The following is a 19,513-nucleotide window of genomic DNA, read 5'->3' as shown; positions in this document are numbered from 1 at the left end:
CATTTTATTGGCTTGTTTTTGTATTTTATTATCTTTAAGCCACTAAGTAAATAAAAATAAGTAAATAAAAATATTCCTCAGTCTTTGAGATCAAAAATAAGTTCAAATTTTTAAAAAACTGCAGTTATAAATATAAGAAATTTAAGTTCAACCAACACTTAAAATAAACAACCTAAAAATATCGGCTAAAACTATATTAAAATTCAGTCACCAAAATTAGACATAGTTATATTAAAAACTAAAACTAACACATTCTCAACTTCCAAAATACACCTAAAAGCCAAAAAGAACAGGTCTGCTGGTAAATTATTAGCTAATATGGTTCCAGTTTTCACAATATAAAACACTTTCCAAGACTACAAATTTAAAAAGAATGACTACTTGCTTACATGTAATGTTTATTCTCTTAAGAGATGAATCATAATGGCAAAAACTCAAAACTGGGCCCTACAGGTTTATCTCCCTGAGCTGTAAGTTACAGGCTCCAAGACTAGTAGAACACAGTTCAAACAGATGCAACATCATTACAACTCACTATCAAAATTTACCCAGAAGGTCAAGAAGGAAAAAAGAAGAACGAAAAGGATGTGGCTAATCCTTTAATTGGATAATTAGTTCGAATCGTAACTCTTCCCTCGAATATTAGAGTCGAATGATATTAATTTTAATAAGCCCAAACATGGATTTATACACGTTCACTCTCTCCATACCAAAAACATGGTGAACTTTGTTAAAAGTTATAAATGACTCTTGAAACACAGAGTAATGCACAACTTAGTAAAAATCACATTTTGATGATTAGATAGTTTAGTGACATGTCTCCTAAAGTTACCCTATTTTAGGTGATAATATCTTAGGATGATACATAGGAAACTATGATGTAGATGCAGTATTAATTAATTTATTATTGAGAGAAATCCGAAACTACCTAAAGAGGGAGAGTGAAGAAGAGACAAACAGTATTTCAGGAAGTACTGAAAACTTAGGATTTTTCTGGAGTGAATGCTGTATTATCATCAAAATTACTTATTACAAATACACTGTTTTCCATAGACAATCATTTGTGTAAATGTGCTAAAATATCCCATAATCTAACTCTGTAAAAACTAACCTACTTGATGCCCAAACCAGATCTTATTTTTTAAATTCTATTCCATCTAAGTGTTAGAATTTCCATAATGTCGAGAGATGTACTTGAATAGAGAACACAGTTTTAAAATATACTTGGGCTATAAAGTGTAATGAAAAATATCACAGACACTTAACAAATATTTTAACTGTCATTAAAATTACAGTGTAGCATAGGCCAGGCTACATTCATTTTTTAACCCCTTATTACCAGTTATTGAGATTCATGTGTGTAAAGCAATTTCACATTAGGATTTGCTTCTGTATTTCTAAAATGTTCTTAATGAAGAATTTCATTTCCCAGGAACTTCTTAATCATAGAAAATTAATCATATAAGTAGACAAAATTATTCATAGTTCAAAGCTCATCTAATGCATGATGCCTTTTTTGACTCCCCCGGACAATATCCTTCTTCCATCAAAATCACATAGCTACCTTTGTAGTTATGAAGCATAAGGAACTTATTTTATTTCACTTTACAGTATAGTGATTTGTTAAATTTTCCATGAATAGATTGAGAATTCCTGCATCAATAAGTCAGAGTCACTGAGTCTTACATGTCTTTGTATCCTCCCTACCCCCATGTCTAACACAATCCTTTGAAACTAAGAGGCAATCTATATGTTTATCTGAACTTGCCAAAAGAAACTTCTTTTGGTATACTAAAAGCCACCTTCTCCAAAGGGTTCTTAGAAAAGTGAGTTATATTTTGGCAACCACAAACGTTATTTTTAAGCTTTATGGAGTCCATGCTAATTTACTAATTATGTTCTCATTATAGAGAGTATTTCAACATTGCTTATATAGTCATTACAAATTAAAACAATTAGAATCTTTCCAGTTAGCACAATAGTTTGATTTCTTAATCAGATGTATATATATGTATTTAAAACTAACTGAAGGTATTAAACTTCTCCCTGCTAATGTAATAAGAGTGCCAAAAATAATGTAAATTAACAGATTTTTTAATGGGTAACTCCAAAGGAATGCAAGAAAAATTTTTTGTGTGTGAGAAAAGATATAACTGTGTGTTTATCATGTAAAGTAGAAAACAGAATTTAAAAAATGTAAGTGGATTATTTATTTTTGATTTATCTATCCAGAAATCATTGACAGGGCATTTATGTTACATCACATATGTCTAACAGTGTGATAGTTGCTGAGGTCATAAAGCTAATTAAGCTATAGCCCCTGTCTTTCAAAAACTTGCACTATAGTGAACTCATAAAAGACAATACAAGCATTAAGAGGACATTGGGGTTGTCTCTGGCTGGGGGAGCAGAGAAAAGGGTTCACAAAGGAAGTGACATTAGAACAGGGTTCAAGGTTTAAGCTTCATTGTGCAGGTTTCAAGGGATTTCAGGGGGGAGCACGGAAGTAAATAAAAAACCCGCAGTTCTTTTTTAGAAAGATATTTGGGTAAGAAACTTCTCATCTAATAATAGTCTAGTCAGCAGATGAGGACCTAGTTGGTGTAGGAGAAACTGCATTTGGAAGGTATTTGGTAGGCAGAAACATTAAGACTTGGTTATAGATTTAATGAGGGAGTGAGAAGAAGGAGCCAAAAATGACATTTAGGCCTTTAACCTGGCAGATGGACGAAGACATTAAATAAAATCTAGATGATCAGTTAGCAAGTGTTTATTGGGTAACTTTTGTGTACCAGACACTATTCTAGACATAAAACATCTGTTTCATTCTAGTCAGGAGAAGCAGATAGCAAATGAATAATCCGAGATAGTGATAAGTGTGATGAAGAAAATAAGACAGAGTTATGTGACAGTGACTGGGGGGAGGGACACATTAGCTGAGGTAGTCATGAAAAGTGACACTTGAATGATAAGGAGGAAGCCAAGTGAAGCTCTGGTTAAAAAAAGGACTAGCAAATACAAAGCCTGAGATAGGCCAGGGCTTAATATCATCTAGAGACAGAATGGCAGGTACAGGCGGCTGGTGGATGGGGATGGAAATGGGGAGAAAAATGAGATTAGAGAGAGTATGGAGTTCCTTGTAGCCCACTGCAAGGAGCTTACCATTTATTCTAGTTACAGTAGATAGTCAAAGCTTTTAACCCAAGGAGTGATGTGATCTGCCATATTTCTGTCTGCTACGTGGAGAATGGGCTGAAGGAGAAAGAATGGGGGCCTGGTAAAAGGGGTGGCTTAGACTGTTCTAACAGTGATGATGTTGAGAAGCAGTCACATTCCGGATATAGAGGGCAAGATGGCAGGACTTGCTGATAGACTGGATGTGCAGTGTGAGGGAAAGAGAGGAGCCAAGGGTACCTAAGGGGGTTTGGTTCTAAATCACTATATAGATAGAGGGTGGTGATATTAAACAGGGATGATTAAAACTTGGGTACAGAGAGGCTTCAGGGTGGTGGGGCCATAATGAAAGGCTGAACTGTGTAGAAATTTGTAAGTGAAATGTTACATAGGCAGCTGGGTATAGAGTCTAGAACTCAGGGGAGAGATCTAGGTAGAGACATGTTTTAGGAGTCATCAACTTCTACACAGAATTTAAATCTAGGAGGCTGGATAAGACTCATTTTTACTATATCAAGGAAGTATATGAAGGGTAGAGAGTGTTCAGCAGTGTTTTCACTTTTTGTTTTGTTTTGTTTTGTTTTTTTGAGATGGAGTCCAGCTCTGTTGCCCAGGCTGGAGTGCAGTGGCACGATAGCTCACTGCAACCCCCGCCTCCCGGGTTCAAGCAATTCTCGTGCATCAGCCTCCCAAGTAGCTGGGACTATAGTAGGTGGCACAGGCCACCACACCCGGCTAATTTTTTGTATTTTTAGTAGAGACAGGGTTTCACCATGTTAGCCAGAATGGTCTTGATCTCCTGACCTCATGATCTAGCTGCCTCAGCCTCCCAAAGTGTTGGGATTACAGGTGTAAGCCACCGTGCCCGGCCTCATTTTTGTATTTTAAAGGGGAGGAATAACAAAACCCATGTTAGATGCTTACTGTCAAGGTAAATTACTATCTGGCTTTTCTGTGGCAAAACATATATAGTCTCTAAAAGTATTTTATTATTTTCCTCTTGCATTGCGATTTAACCCTGAGGTCTCATTTATAGTCTCCCACTCCACTTTTCTTTTTTCCTACATTAGTGAGCTCTCTGATAGCAAACACTGTCCTCTCTTTGCCCAGCCGTTACCTGAATAGAAGACACTTTTGAAGTATCTGTTACTGCATGAGTATATATATCCAGCCTTAATGATTAACAATTGACTATATTAATAGAGAGACTAGAAAGTAGCACAATAATGAGTTTGTTTCAAAGCTCTGTGGATTGTAACCTTAAAAGCGTCTTTCCTTAAGAATTAGTCTTGGAATTCCTTCTATCAATGAATCAACTTTGAAAAATAGTCAAGTTCTGCAGACATTTCCAATGAATCACACAACTAAGTGCTATGGTCTGAATGCTTTGTGTCCCTCCAAAATTCATATGTTGAAACCTAATCCCCAAGGCAACTGTATTAGGAGGTGGGAGGGGAGAGCCCGCATTAATGGGATTAGTGCCCTTATAAGGGGCTGAAGAAACTAGAGTTCTCCCTTTATCATGTGAGGACACAGCCAGAGTGCAAACCAAAAAAAAAACGGGCCCTCACCAGACACAAATCTGCCAGCACCTTGACCTTGGCCTTTCCAGCCTCCAGAACTAAAGAAATAAATTTCTGTTGTTCATAAGGTATCCAATTTATGGTATTTTGCTGTAGCAGCCCATATAAAAGAAGACAATAAGCAACTAAACTCAAGTAATTGTGGATGATTTTCGAACCATCCTGGTAGTTATTACCCAAATCCCAAACATATCAACTTTTATTTCCTATCAGAGATGCTACTTATGGTCAGCACTCACTACATGTTTCTGCTGCCCAGGCTGGCAGCCTTGAATTCCTGGGCTCAAGCAATTCTCCCACCTCAGTCTTTTGAGTAGCTGGGACTACAGGCGTGTGCCACCACGCCCAGCTAATTTTTAATTTTTTTTGTAGAGATGAGTCTCTCAGTGTTGCCCAGGCTGGTCTCAAACTCCTAGCCTCAAGCAATCCTCTTTCCTTGGCCTCCCAAAGCACTGGGACCACAGGTATGGGCCACTATGCCCAGCCTCACCAAATGTTTGAATAAATGAAAGAGATCAAGTTGCTTCAACATATAAGCTGGACATTTTTCTTTGTCCTTGTATCTTACTTTCACCATTATATATTCAGCTCCATGCACAGTATCTTGAGTGCCGTCAGAGTAATAAATACTTGTTGCATGCATAAGTTGAAAGAATGAATGCATAGTTTCATGAGAAAGACGATTTTCTTCCTCCTCATGAATTTACTTCCTATATCACATCTTTAAATAAGATGTTTTAAATAAGATGATTTTTCCTCGATTGTAAAATATTTGTTCATGGTGAAAAATATAAATACAAAAAATAAAAGTATCTCTTAAAAATATATTACTCTGTACTTATAACTCATGATTGTACTAACTTATTCATTTAACAAATCTTTTCAACTACCTACTGTGGGCTAGGCATTAAGGAACCATGGTGAATCACACTGGCCAGGTCCCTGACCTCTCTCTAGTTGTATGCAGCAATACCCTCATGTGCTACAGCTAGAATACAGGCAGAGGTGTGTCACCATGTAGAAAGTTTCAAATTTCAAGATAATCCTTCCACCCTAGTACTTAACATTCCCCTTAAGTCTTAAAGATGATAATTTTGGTGATTAAATAATGTTAGTATATTTCTATATAGTATTCAAAAGTATCCTAACTACATTTTCATGCATACTCTTCGACAGCAAATAGTTTTCTCATGTGAAAAAGAACAAATACCCTAGTTTTTCTACAGAATACTTTCAAGGAGTGTACTTTGATGCTGGAACTAGTAAGGCAATGGAGTTTTGAACGTATTTTTTTTTTTTTTTGAGACAGAGTCTTGCTCCGTCACCAGGCCGGAGTGCAGTGGCGTGATCTGGGCTCACTGCAACCTCTGCCTCCCAGGCTCAAGCGAGTCTCCTGCCTCAGCCTCCCGAGTAGCTGGGACGACAGGCACATGCCACCATGCCCAGCTAATTTTTGTATTTTTAGTAGAGACGGGGTTTCACCATGTTGGCCAGGATGGTCTCAATCTCTTGACCTGCCCGCCTCGGCCCCCCAAAGTGCTGGAATTACAGGCGTGAGCCACTGCACCTGGCTGAATGGATTATTTGTAAGCCTTTCTCTACAAGTTTATGTACTGCCTATTTATTGAAATGTATTAGTAAATAATCACTCAATTAAAAATAGTTTAAATGTTTTAACTTAAGGACTTGATTTCTGTTTTGTTTTGTTTTTAACAGAAAGTTTTCATTTCCAGCACTTAAAAAGTTTAGCACTTGGGAAGGCACTCCCTGTACTGCTATCCACTGACTTTCAGCAGACCACTTGTTTCCTTGTATTCAGGCACTTATGGCATAGCAAGAGCAGAAGTTACTATTTATCCTCGGAGGCATGTGTAATCATAGCGACTCCTTCAGTTTCACCGAAAAGGACTTACCCTATTTCACTTACCTCCAAAGGTTGGCTGGCTTCTACGTCTGAAGTTTTGCCTCTTGCTGCCGTTCTTTGCTCATTTGTTGTATCTCCTATGAAGTAAAATACATATAGATTTTTAAAACTTGACTATATCACTGAGGCCAAACTACCTGCTCTTTGTTTGAAGTATCTTTTGTTATTACATGTTTCACATCATGGAAGAAACCACTATTTCCCTTATTTCAAAGTAAACATGCTAACTTTTTAAGAACAGTACTTATAAACAGGTCTCATATATCATCAATAAATACATATACACACAACCTAAATGTATCCTGTTTTATATAGATTTACTCTAGAAAAAGCAAATAAATTCATATTTTATAAATCAAGTCATATTTCAAATAAACTTGGAAAGCTTATGACTTAAGGCAAATTATGTTGAAATAAAAAGTCGTTATGATGTGGATAACTGTCCTCCAAGTTAGTTTTTCATTAGGCTTACTCTTTGTAAGTGTTTGTGTGTCTGTGGATTTGCCTTGAAGTAGATGTGTATGTTTACATGTAATAATTAACCAGATGACAGATAATCCTTACAGCAGGAAAGAATAATGAACAAATGCATAAACTAGCCTTCACTTAATACTTTGATTCCTAAGGCTAGTGCCTGGCTTGGTTACATTACTAAATGAAGTTGATGAGTAGGCTGGCTTGAAGGACATAGGATAGACACAAACACACTTGGGTAAGTATAAGCAGAATTTAATAACTGGCCCATTTTAATTTATTAATTATCACTAATGGTTTGTGATTAACACATGATAGAGACTACCTATTAGCCTACTTCTTTGAAGCATAATCAGATGCTAATTTAGCAATTTGTAAATTGCTTTTTCTATAAAATTGGGCCATCTTAGGAATGTCCACAGCAGGAAAGATTACCAAAGAAATGGATGATGGCTTAGCTGACACTAATGGTTAGAAATGTGTTAATGTAAGGAAAAGTCATGAGTCTTGACTGGACATGAAGTTTGAAAATCTTGTCTAAGCTTAACTTCTCCATATGCAACACAAAAGTTTAGTTTACTAATGGCTATAGTCAAGGAAGAGTCTCATGAAAATTGTAAAGGATTAAATATAAGCCTGTTGATAAGAACGATAAATTGGACTTTGGGGACTCAGGGAAAAGGGTTGGTGGAGGGGTGAGGGATAAAAGACTACACTTTGGGTACAGTGTACACTGCTCAGGTGATGGGTGCACCAAAATCTCAGAAATCACCACTAAAGAACTTATTCCTGTAACCAAACATCATCTGTTCCCCCAAAACCTATTGCAATTTTTTAAAAAGTGTAATTAAAGTAATAAAAAATATATAAGCCTGTTAAATTATAAAATCATGAAACAAGAACAAAATTGGTAGCTTATTTATTTAAGATAAATTAACCCGCAAAATGTTTACAATGCATATTCCACCCTATTACTTTGTTCTCTGTTTTGTGCAACATTATTACTGTTGGGCAGGGCCCAGCACACAATAGGTGTTCAATAACTATTAATTTAATAAATTAGTGAACTTCTTTTTGTAGTTCATGGTAAAACTGTGACAAGGCCAGGCGTGGTGGCTCACGTCTGTAATCCCACCACTTTGGGAGGCCAAGGTGGGTGGATCACTTGAGGTCAGGAGATCGAGACCAGCCTGACCAACATGGTGAAACCCCGTCTCTACAAAAAATACAAAATTAGCTAGGCATGGTGGCGCATGCCTGTAATCCCAGCTACTCAGGAGGCTGAGGCAGGAGAATCGCTTGAATCCAGGAGGCGGAGGTTGCAGTGAGCCGAGATTGCGCCATTGCACTCCAACCTGGGCAACGACTGTGAAACTCCATCTCAGGAAAAAACAGTGACAAGATAAGACTTTATGATACATAATAAAAACTATATTTGAGCATACATGTTTGTAAAAACATATTTGTGAAGCAAAAGAAATCCCCCATCTCTGAAAGTGAGGGATAAGAGAACCTCCAATTTACATGGGAGAAACCAATGCATGAGGAGTTTGGTTTGCTTAGTTATAGGCATGAGACCACAGGAACCTGAGTGGCCAAAATAATACACGTCTGTACAACAAGGTCAAAGTTGTGTTTAACAATGCACATGCATGATGTTTCTAAGAAAATACTCACTATAAAAGGTCCTTTACTCGAAGAAATATTATTTATCTTTTAAAAAGATTACTGTTCATCCATAGTCACACAAACACTATATTTGGTTAAAATCATGCAGCACAAAGTCTGTGCTTCCTTTGCCATTTTCTGATTCCAAGGTGTGTCTCTCCACAAAACTTTCTCCCTACTGCTTGAAAAACCCAGAAAGGTTATCAGCCAGTGTTCTTAACTTCACACAACACATCTGCCTGGAAGCAATTGCTGAATCACTATTTACTGAAATGCCATGTCTGGCGATGACTCAGATAGGACAATAACTGATTACGAGGAAATTGCCATCTGTAAGATTGTTTCTCTGTAAACAAAGGCATAAAAATGAAAGCTGAACACACAACAAACAGAAAAGAATGGATCACAATGAAATATAATTTTTGAAATTTTTTCCACCCATTAAAGAATTATTTTATTATGGTAAAAATTCAGTTATTTTCTCTAATCCATATAAAAGTTAAATACTATTAAAAATAAGCAAAAATGGATATGAGAAATATGAAATAAGGTACTTAAGTTTTCAAATATCAGTTAACTCTAATTTATATATTGAATAAAAAAATTTCATTTGCAACTCAGACATTTTAACAAAAACAAAAACACTGACAATTTCATAACACCTTACCTTTCACATAGGCTTTTAAAAAAACATCACATTTGATTACTGTTGGGCAAGCACAGTAAGATAACTCTGCCCACTCCCAATTTACAAAAGAGTGAAACCTAAGCGGCAAAGGCACTCAGTGACCTGTCCAAGGTTTCCCACATAGAAAGCAGTCACAGTGGGAGCAGAACCCAGTCTCTTGACATCTCTGGGGTTCTGTGGTCTGGTGAACAGTTCCAGTGCATGAGGGCCAAGGTGGGAGAAAACTAGACTCTGAGTTAGGGAACAGGGTGTGAAGAGAGGAGCCAAAGGCTCTGATAGGATCTTGTGCCTTCTTGTCCTGCAGACAGCTTTCATTTCTCCTTTTTGCTTCCATAGGCCCCAAAGATTATCTGTTTTCTTCCCTTTTCAATGGTGAAATCAAATACTTCTGACTGGTGTAAGACTTTATTCTTCATTCTGGTCCTTCAAAGCAAACACACAATTCCCTTTATACTTTTCAAGAAGTTTTTAAGGCTAGAAACAATTTTTTAAGACGCAAAAGTTGTCCCTATAGTGCAGCCATGCAATTTTGTTTCAAATGTAGTTTTTATTAGAGCCTTTAAATGATAAAGGCTACATATACATACTAATGAAGGTTTTTCAGAACTTAAAGGACTGACATGAAATTCATCTATATTTTAGATGAGGGGTTGGCAAATTTTGTAAAGGGTCAGATAGTAAACATTTTAGTCTTTGCGGGCCACAAGGTCTCTGTCACAACTTCACAACTCTACCATTGTAGTCACAAGCAGCCATAGAAAATATGTAAACTAATGAGTGTGGCTGTGTTCCAATAAAATTTTGTTTACCAAAACAAGTGGTAGCCTGTAGTTTTCCAGTCTGTTTTAGAGAAATATATGCCTTCCACCTTTTCTGGGATAAAAAGTTGAATGATGGCCAGGTGCGGTGGCTCACGCCTATAATCTCAGCACTTTCGGAGGCTGAGGCAGGTGGATCACTTGAGGTCTGGAGTTCAAGACCAGCCTGGCCAACATGGTGAAACCATCTCTAACAAAAATACAAAAATTAGCTGGGTGTGGTGGCGCGTGCCTGTAACCCTAGATACTGGAGAGGCTGAGGCAGGAGATTTGCTTGAACCTGGAAGGCAGAGGTTGCAGTGAGCCAAGATCACACCACTGCACTCCAGCCTGGGCAACAGAGCGAGACCCCGTCTCAAGAAAAAAAAAAAAAAAAAAAAACAAAAACCGTTGGATGATGCTTTAGCTATATAAGGAGGTGAGAAAGGAATGGTCATTAGAGTATCATCATGATCCCATTCTACTGGGTGAAGATGGTTGAGGTGAGAAATTATGCTGAAGAGTGAGCATATGTATAAAGGAAATTGGAAAGGACAGAAATTTCCAGTGATGGGAGAGGAACCAAATGCCTACTTAGGTCACCCAGAGGAAGCTTGTCTGAAGTGGTTGATGGCGGGTGGGTGATGGGGCGGACACTTGGTTCCCACTCCTTACGTAACCATAATAGGTTCATTGCCCATGCATGTGGTAAGTCAGTACACTGAGTGGTATGATTTGGATGTGTGTCTCCTCCAAACCTCATGTTGAAATGTGATCTCCAATGTTGCAGGCGGGCCTGCTGAGAGGTGTTTGGGCCATGGGCACAGATCCCTCATGAAGTGCCTTCCCTGTGGTAATGAATTCTCACTCTATTAGTCCATATGACAGTTGGTTGTTTAAGAGTTTGGCATCTCTCTTGCTTCCACTCTTGCCATGTGACACACTGGTTTCCCTTCACCTTCTGCCATGATTGTAAGCTTCCCGGGGCCCTGACCAGAAGCATTTGCCAGCATCATGCTTCCTGTAGAGCCTGCAGAACCCTGAGGCAAAATAAATCTCTTTTCTTTATAAATTACCCTTCTCAGGTATTCCTTTATAGCAACATAAACAGACTAATACACTGAGACACTGGGCTACAGCAGTAAAAGAACTTTAAACTTAGGACAACTGAATGAGGAGACATGAAGAAACCTCGTATCTGTCCCCCAGAGGAGTTTGAGGGTTTCGGAGTGGGCCAAAGTGTGGAGACCACTGATTGGTTGAAAATTACAGGGTGAAGTCATAGGGCAGGGAGATGAAGAAATGGTATTCTCTTGCTGATTTGGTTCCTCTGTGGAGGTCTTTAAACTGGTTGGTGTTAGTTGTTCCACTAGAATCCAGGATCTGCTTAAGTAATTCTTCAACAAGAGCTTATGATTCTAGTGTCAGGGATACTATCTTGAACGAAAACCAGAATCCTATCTATAGGAACAATGGGGATACAAATGGTCAGTATCTGGTGTTACATAAATTTTGGTTACAAAGAAATGGGTCGGCCGGGCATGGTGGCTCACGCCTGTAATCTCAACACTTTGGGAGGCTGAGGGGGGCAGATCACCTGAGGTCGGGAGTTTGAAATCAGCCTGACCAACATGGAGAAAGTCTGTCTCTAATAAAAATGCAAATTTAGCCGGGTGTGGTAGCACATGCCTGTAATCCCAGCTACTCAGGGGGCTGAGGCAGGAGAATCACTTGAACCCAGGAGGCGGAGGTTGTGGTGAGCCGAGATCATGCCATTACACTCCAGTCTGGGACAAGAGGGAAACTCCATCTCAAAAAAAAAAAAAAAGAAAGAAAGAAAGAAAAAGAAATGGGTCAAAGTACAGCCTGAAGAGCTTAATTATATCTATATATTTCTGTTCAGAATTCCTGTTAACCCTGTGAGGTCACTTCCCTTATGCTTCCTTAAACATGGAGGAAATTCCATTAACATTCACCCCAGGCCTTTCTCCACTCTCCTGTCCACTGGCTGTTGCATTTGGGAGGACTTGGCCACAAGTGCTTCTGTCCCCTTGTCAGAGGCTTTTGAACCCGTGATTCTATCTTGAATAGGATCTGGATAAAATGAGGCTTAGACCTGCTGGGCCACATCCCCAGGAGGTTAGACATTCTTAGTCACAGGATGGGACATGAGGTCACAAGATAAATATCACAAACACCCTGCTGATAAATGAGGATGCAGTAAAGAAGGCAGCCAAAACCAAAATGGTGATGAAAGTGGCCTCTGGTCATCCTCAATGTTCATTACATGCTAATTATAATGTATTGGCATGCTGAACAATACTCCCACCAGCATCATGACAGTTTACAAATGCTATGGCAACATCCACAAGTTACCCTATAAGGTCTAAAAGGAAGAGAAACTCTAGGTTCTGGGAAATCCCTGCCCCTTTCCTTAAAAACTCATGAATAACCCATCCTTGCTTAGCATATAATCAAGAAACAACCATAAAAATAGCCAACCAGCAGCCCTTGCAGCGGCTCTGCCTATGGGGCAGCCATTCCTTTATTCCTTTACTTGCTTAATAAAGTTTCTTTCTTCACTCTGTGGACTCACCCAAAATTCTTTCTTGCAGATCTAAGAACCCTCCCCAGGACCAGGATTCCTTTCCAGTAACTTCTTCTTCCCTCTCTTAAGACTCAAGGAACACAGGCAGCATGTTGCTGTCTGCTCTGATCCTCCACAGAAACACCCTCCCACTTGGGGAAAAGCCTGGCCAGCTCAGCATATTTTGTAACTGAGTGGAACTAGCTGACAAAAAAGCCAAGCTCTGTAAAATGTTTGGAGAGGTTTATTTGGATCCAATGTGTGTGTCCGTGACCCAGGAAACAGTCTCAGGAGGTCCTGAGAAAGTGTGCCTGAGGTGGTCAGGTTACAGTTTGGTTTTATCTATTTTAGAGAGAAAGAAATTACAGGCAAAGACATAAATCAATACATGTAAGGCATACATTGGTTCAGCCTAAAAAGTTGGGATATCTCAAAGTAGGGGATTCTTACAAGTCATAGTTGGATTCAAAGATTTTCTGATTGGCAGTTGGTTGAAGGAGTTCAGCTTTGTCTAAAGACTAGAAGCAAATGCTTAAGAAAAAGGGCATTGTGGAAGTCAAGGTTCTTGTTGAGCAGATGACGCCTTCAGGTAACAGCCCTATAGAGAATATCCTAAATGTCTCTCTTCAGACCTTAAAGGTGTCAGCCTTTCATTTAATCTCTCCTAGATCTGGGAAAGATCTAGAAAGGGAAGGAGATTCTCTACAGATGCAATTTCCCCCATAAAAGACAGCTTTGCAGGGCCATTTCAAAATATGTCAAGGAAATATATTCTAGGGTAAAATATTTTTATTTCCTTCAGGGTCTGCTATCTGTCATGAGGTCCTACACCAGTGTCAGGTTGGAATTTGGTATCTTATTGCTACAATGAGTCTGTTTTGTCAGTCTTACAACCTCTCTTTTAACCTTAATGCTAGTCAGTTGCTCCTAAACTCCAAAAGGGAGGGGGTATAACAAGATCTCCAACCTCCCTTCCTGTCATAATTGGGAATTCAGTTTTTCAGGCCCAGAGGGGGTCTGTTCAGTCTGTTGTGGGGGTTTGGGATCTTACTTTTGGTTTACACACTCAATCTAATTCTGGGATTCAGATTAGGAAGCCCTTTTGCTCCCTGTTATAAGCCACATTCTTCAACACCAGCTTTATAGGCAATAAAGTTGAGAGTTTGGTCTCCATCTGTTCCTTTTCCCCGCCTCAATTGGCCAGATCTCATCTGGGGAAGAGGACTGTTATTACTGCCATGCCTTTGAGCCCAACAAGACTGGAAATGGGCTGCTGTGGACTGGGTTGGAGCCTGCCTTCATACAAAGGGCTGTGAATACAGAAAACTGTTTTTCTTTTCTTTAAAGGTGATTTATCTAGAACTCTGTATCTGAGAATGCAATCTACGAAACACTGGTTCCAAGGGGTTCACATGGAAAAAAATATTTCTATGGTCAAAAATATGAGAAAAACCTTCAGAATGCAAGTTCTCTTCCAGCTGATTTCCTAATGCACTTTAGTATCTAGGAAATTCTGCAGTAAAGAAACTTAAAAAAAAATTTTTTTTTTCAAAGTGTATTTAACTGTGGAGCCATTTTATTCATCTGACACCTATTAAACATCTTGCAGAGCTTCATTAACGCACCATAAGAAATGCTGATATAACATTTCTAAAGTTAAATTTGGTCATAAAACATATTCTTTCATCTGACTCTTCGGAAGACCCTCTATATGGCCAAATGTATTTGCTTTTGGACATTCATTTTAGACAATGTTACTCACACTTTTTTCCTTTCAATATTTTTTCATGGCTCCCTTTTAATTCATGACTCCCTGTTAATGCATTTGCGGCAGACTAGCAGTATGTGACTGCATTCTGCTACACGATTCTGATTCCAGAATAGTTGATAATCTATAAAGAAGAAAAAGATAGCCAGGCACCTTGAAGACACAGGAGAAAGCCCCAGTACTTAAAAATATCTCCCCCACAAATTCCACCAATTAGAGATTCATTAGGATTAATGAGCTCGCTTTTAAAATGCAAATACCCTCTGGGAGTGTTTGCCTATTAGTCATTCACCAAGTGAAGCAGTGGAAAGAACAGGGGAATGGCCACACCATTAACTCCTTTTCATTCTTCAGTCATACTCATTATTCTAGGCAGCCTGGCACTGTGGAAAAAGAATGGCTTTGAAATCTGACAGAACTCTACCCAAATCCTTTACCAAATCTATGGCCTTGTACAAGTTACTTCTCAGTGCCTCAATTTCCTCATCTGAAAAATGGGAATAATGGTACATACTAAGGCTATTATAAAGATTAAATGGGAAAACATATTAGACACTAATTGCAGAGAAGGATGGGAAGCCGGGGTAAGGTCTTGGTTTTGGCTGCTATTCTGTCTTTGCATGTAGCAATTAGTGATATGCTCGTTTAGCATCAGAGAATCTATGGACTGAATGTGTGTGTCCTTCCCGACTCCCACAAAATTCATATGCTGAAACCTAATCCCCAATGTGTTGGTAGTAAGAGGTGGGGCCTTTGGGAGGTCATGAGGGTGGAGCCCTCATGAGCATGATTAGTGCCCTTATAAGGGGCTGAAGAGAGCTGAGTTGTCCCCTTCTGCCTTGTGAAAATGCAGCAAGAAGGTGTCTTCTACAAACCAAAAAGCAGGCCCTTATCAGACTCCAAACCTGCCAGCATCTTGATCTTGGACTTCTCAGCTTTCAGAACTGCGAGAAATAAATTTCTGTTGTTTCTAAGACACACAGTTAATGGTATTTTGTTATAGCAGCCCAAACAAACTAAGACAGAGAGGATGAGAGGACTAGGCCCTTACATGTAATCTTATTAAATGCTCTGGCAGTGTTGTGAGGTAGGCTTTATTGCATTCATTTAACAGAGGCAGACCTGGTACTAAAACCCAAGTCTGTTGACAGTGACAAATTATTCCATAATATCATGGTGCTTCCCATTACTTATCAAAGCTTGAGTTAAGTTATCCAATTCAGTTTTAAACACACTACATTTAAATCTCTTCCAATTCAGTTTAGTTTCCCCTCCTACTTTTTCTAATTCTGTCCATTTAATCCCTGTCTGTTTTCCACCATAATGAAGAAAAAAGGAATGGAGAGAAAACAAAAGTACTAATTGGTTAAGACATGGCTTGCCCAGGAGCCTGGTCAGGATTCTGTTGACAACTGTTATAACCTCAAAGGAAAATGAGCCAAGAATAGGAACAGCTAAGCCATAGAGGAAGGAATGCAGTTAGCAAACAAATATAGGAAAGGGTTCAAGCTGACTGTGAATTAAAGAAAAGCAAATTAAAATGGCACAGAGCATGTAATAAATTAGCATACCAAAATTATTAACACCCAAAATTGGCAAAGGAAAGAACTGGCACATGCAAAGTGAATGCTCAATAAACATCTGTTGATTTGACTGTAGGTGGGAGAAGGACAGTAAGAAAATGCTGCATACACTACTCACTAAGAGCTAATAAAAAGAACGATAAATGATTGTAAAATATAAAGAAAGTTTCAAACTAATGGTTCACCAGAACAGGTAGTCTACATTAAAAGATATTAGTGTGAATTTTCATACATATTTCTATACAAGTTTTAGGCACCATGTTAGATTTTAAATGTGATTGCTGTTCAAATCATACAGCTCAAAAACATGCTTACTACTTTAAAAGCATTGGGTCACACTGAATAGTTAAGTATGCTTAATCTGGAAAGTAAGAACACCAACAAATCTAAATGAGGTCATTACCATGGGTCAGTCTTACCCTCCTGCTCTTAATTAACTTGTCTTGGGCTTCACTGATGTCCTTAGTTCTGAGTCTTGTTACTTTGTAGCTATGGGGTAATAATTTTTCTGGAAGATCTTAAAGGAACACCAAAACATCAATTTAGCCGTATTTAATGCTTTGTTAAAACAATTCTTACTTTTAGGCTGGAAGACTAGAAACTGAAAAGGCCAAATTAATTTTGTATATGTGCATTTGTACAATATTGTATTATGCTGTACAAATCTGCATCTTGAAAGGTTTTTTGTTGTTGCTGCTAATATATTTCCCATGTCAGAGTAAATTTATATACTGCTCGAAGCGTAAGTTGGGTCAACCATTCCTCAGCCTGAATCCCAAAATACTGCCAATAGAAAACTCTACAAAGGGCTGTTCTCAGCATTCCACTGACAACAGGCTCTACAGGCTCTGCTGAGAACAAACAGGACTGCCATAAAAAAGAATTTTTAGTGTGTATAGCTTAAAGCCTAAATATGTAAATAAAAAATAAAATATGCTCTAGCTGGGCACGGTGACTCTCGCCTGTAATCCCAGCACTTTGGGAGGCTGAGACGGGTAGATTACCTGAGGTGGGGAGCTCGAGACCAACCTGGCCAACATGGGAAAACCCCATGTCTACAAAAAATACAAAAATTAGCCACGCATGGTGGTGTGGGCCTGTGGTCCCAGCTACTTGGGGGCTGAGGCAGGAGGATCGTTTGAGCCCAGGAGGCGGAGGTTGCAGTGAGCCGAGATCGTGCCACTGCACTCCGGCCTGGACAGCAGAGCAAGTGAGATTCTGTATCAAAAAAAGAAAAAAAGGAAAAAAGTCACTTGCAAATCACAGATCATGTAATAATCAGAAGCAAAGAACACATGTTAGAGATAGCACAATGTGATAACTAGATGAAGACAGAGTTCAGTTTCAAAATGCAGAAGCTGGTTGGTTTTATTAAAGCTATCACATATGTCATTCAGCTATACAAGTGGAACGTGAGAAATTACTGCCCCAATTAGGATCAAAATTTGCTATGCTATACTTAATGTGTTCATATCAGGAAAGAGATTTGGTCCCTTTAAGAACTCAGGTAAGCCTAAACACTACAAGGCCAGAGCGGGGAAGTTCTAACCTGTTCACTGGCCCACTGATTAGAAGCAGACACACAGCAACAGTGAATCACCATTAGGAGCCTGAGAGGAAGGGCCTGAATGGGCCTGAATCCAAGTTCAGGGCTGCAAACTCAGGGCTGCCCTCCTTTACTATATTGATGAGACTTTTAGTTGGGCTACAATATGCAGACAGAATAAAGTGAAAATCATAGGCTGGCATGGGATGGATGTGCCACCCAAAAGCAAGGCGCTATTAGTAGCAGGGAACAGGGTTTTCATCTGCATAAACATAGATAAATCCTGGGATGTCTAGTTGCCAGCAGGGCAGTGCATCTCACATTTCGGTGTACATAAGAATCCCCTGGAGTGCAAATTCCTGAGTATCACAAGACAGTCTGACTTGAAAAGTCTGATGAAAGGCCTAAGAATCAAAATTTCCCAGATGTTCTAATGCGAGTGGTACATGGACAACACTTTGAGAAACACTGAAGCAGACAGAGCCTTAAACAGTGGACAGACTATTATCTGCTTACTTTTTACAGTCACTGTCTCCTCTTTCCCTTCATCGATTCCTCCCACATTGTTCAAATATGTAAAGAATAAATAACTCCGTATGAAGATTGAGGCTCACTAAGTAAATGTTCCCAAAGGAATCGAAAGCAGAGTCTCAAAGAGATATTTGAACATACACCCATGTTCACAGTAGCACCACGCACAACAGCCAATGGTGGAAGCAACCCTAGTCTTCACTGACAGATGAATGAATTTAAAAATGTAGTATAAACATATAATGGAATAGTATTTAGCTTCAAAGGGAAATTGATACATGCTACAACATGGATGAAGCTTGAAGACATTGTTAAGTAAAATAAGCCAGTCACAAGACAACTACTGTATGATTCTACTCATATGAGATACCTAAAATAGTCAGATTCATAGAGACAGAAAACAGAATGGTGGTTTCCAGGGTCTGTGGGGAGGGGAGAAGGGGCGTTTTGTTCAATGAGTACAGAGTTTCAGTTTTAGTTCTAGAGATCTGTTGTACAACAATGCGAATGAACTTATCACAAATAAACTATATACTCAAAAATAGTTTAAGATGGCAAATACTACATTGATTTTATTACAAGTAAATAAAAATTTAAGAAATAAGATGTTTTTCTCTATTTAAAACAATAAATTGGTACTTTTTCCAATTTGTTTTAGTTTTGTTCTAACAATTGTTTTCATATAGATGTTATAAGTCTCTATTCCATATTCACATTGTGATTTTAATAAATAGGTATTTAAAGGGAAAAGGAAAGTCATGTGAGGGAAATGTGTTTTTTTTCTCTCTGCTATAGAATTGGTTATGGCTCAATAAAAGGCCTCACCACCTGGCTACAAGAAATAGTTTAACCACCTGCCCAGCTACTATGCCTTGCAGCAAAAAAATAATAACCAGTATCAGAGGAACACACTTTGACCACTTTGTACTACTACAATAATGTTGTTTCTGTTGATGTATATCTGCAAGTTTGCTTGTATGTATATCACCAGTACTGACAGTGTTAGTGATACTGCATATCAATATGCTCTACTCTAAAAAAACTGTAACTGCTGGTTACAAAAATAGAAATTTTTAAGTAAATGAAGAAATTTAACATATAAAGTGTTAGGTAACAGATGAAGCACAATTACAGATTATGGAGAATTTCAGGGCTAATATTATATCCTTTAATGATCTAGAGCAAAATAC

At 38.5% G+C, this 19,513-nt stretch overlaps 1 protein-coding gene across 4 annotated transcripts in view; it reads right to left on the bottom strand.

Moving 5' to 3' along the window:
- Positions 1-19,513, bottom strand: part of UMAD1 (UBAP1-MVB12-associated (UMA) domain containing 1) — a 244,907-nt gene that overhangs the window by 71,193 nt on the left and 154,201 nt on the right. For all 4 annotated transcript variants that reach the window (XM_030932062.1, XM_030932061.1, XM_010353067.2 and 1 more), the window contains one exon: positions 6,685-6,758. In XM_030932062.1, coding sequence (XP_030787922.1) covers positions 6,685-6,758 — 74 coding nt within the window. The remainder of the gene's footprint in view (positions 1-6,684; positions 6,759-19,513) is intronic.

This window comes from Rhinopithecus roxellana, chromosome 6 (genome assembly GCF_007565055.1).
Source record: "Rhinopithecus roxellana isolate Shanxi Qingling chromosome 6, ASM756505v1, whole genome shotgun sequence".
In the NCBI taxonomy this organism is placed as follows: Eukaryota; Metazoa; Chordata; class Mammalia; order Primates; family Cercopithecidae; genus Rhinopithecus; species Rhinopithecus roxellana.
Note: the sequence above shows the minus strand (reverse complement) of the source record. Positions and strands in the feature narration are given on the sequence as shown.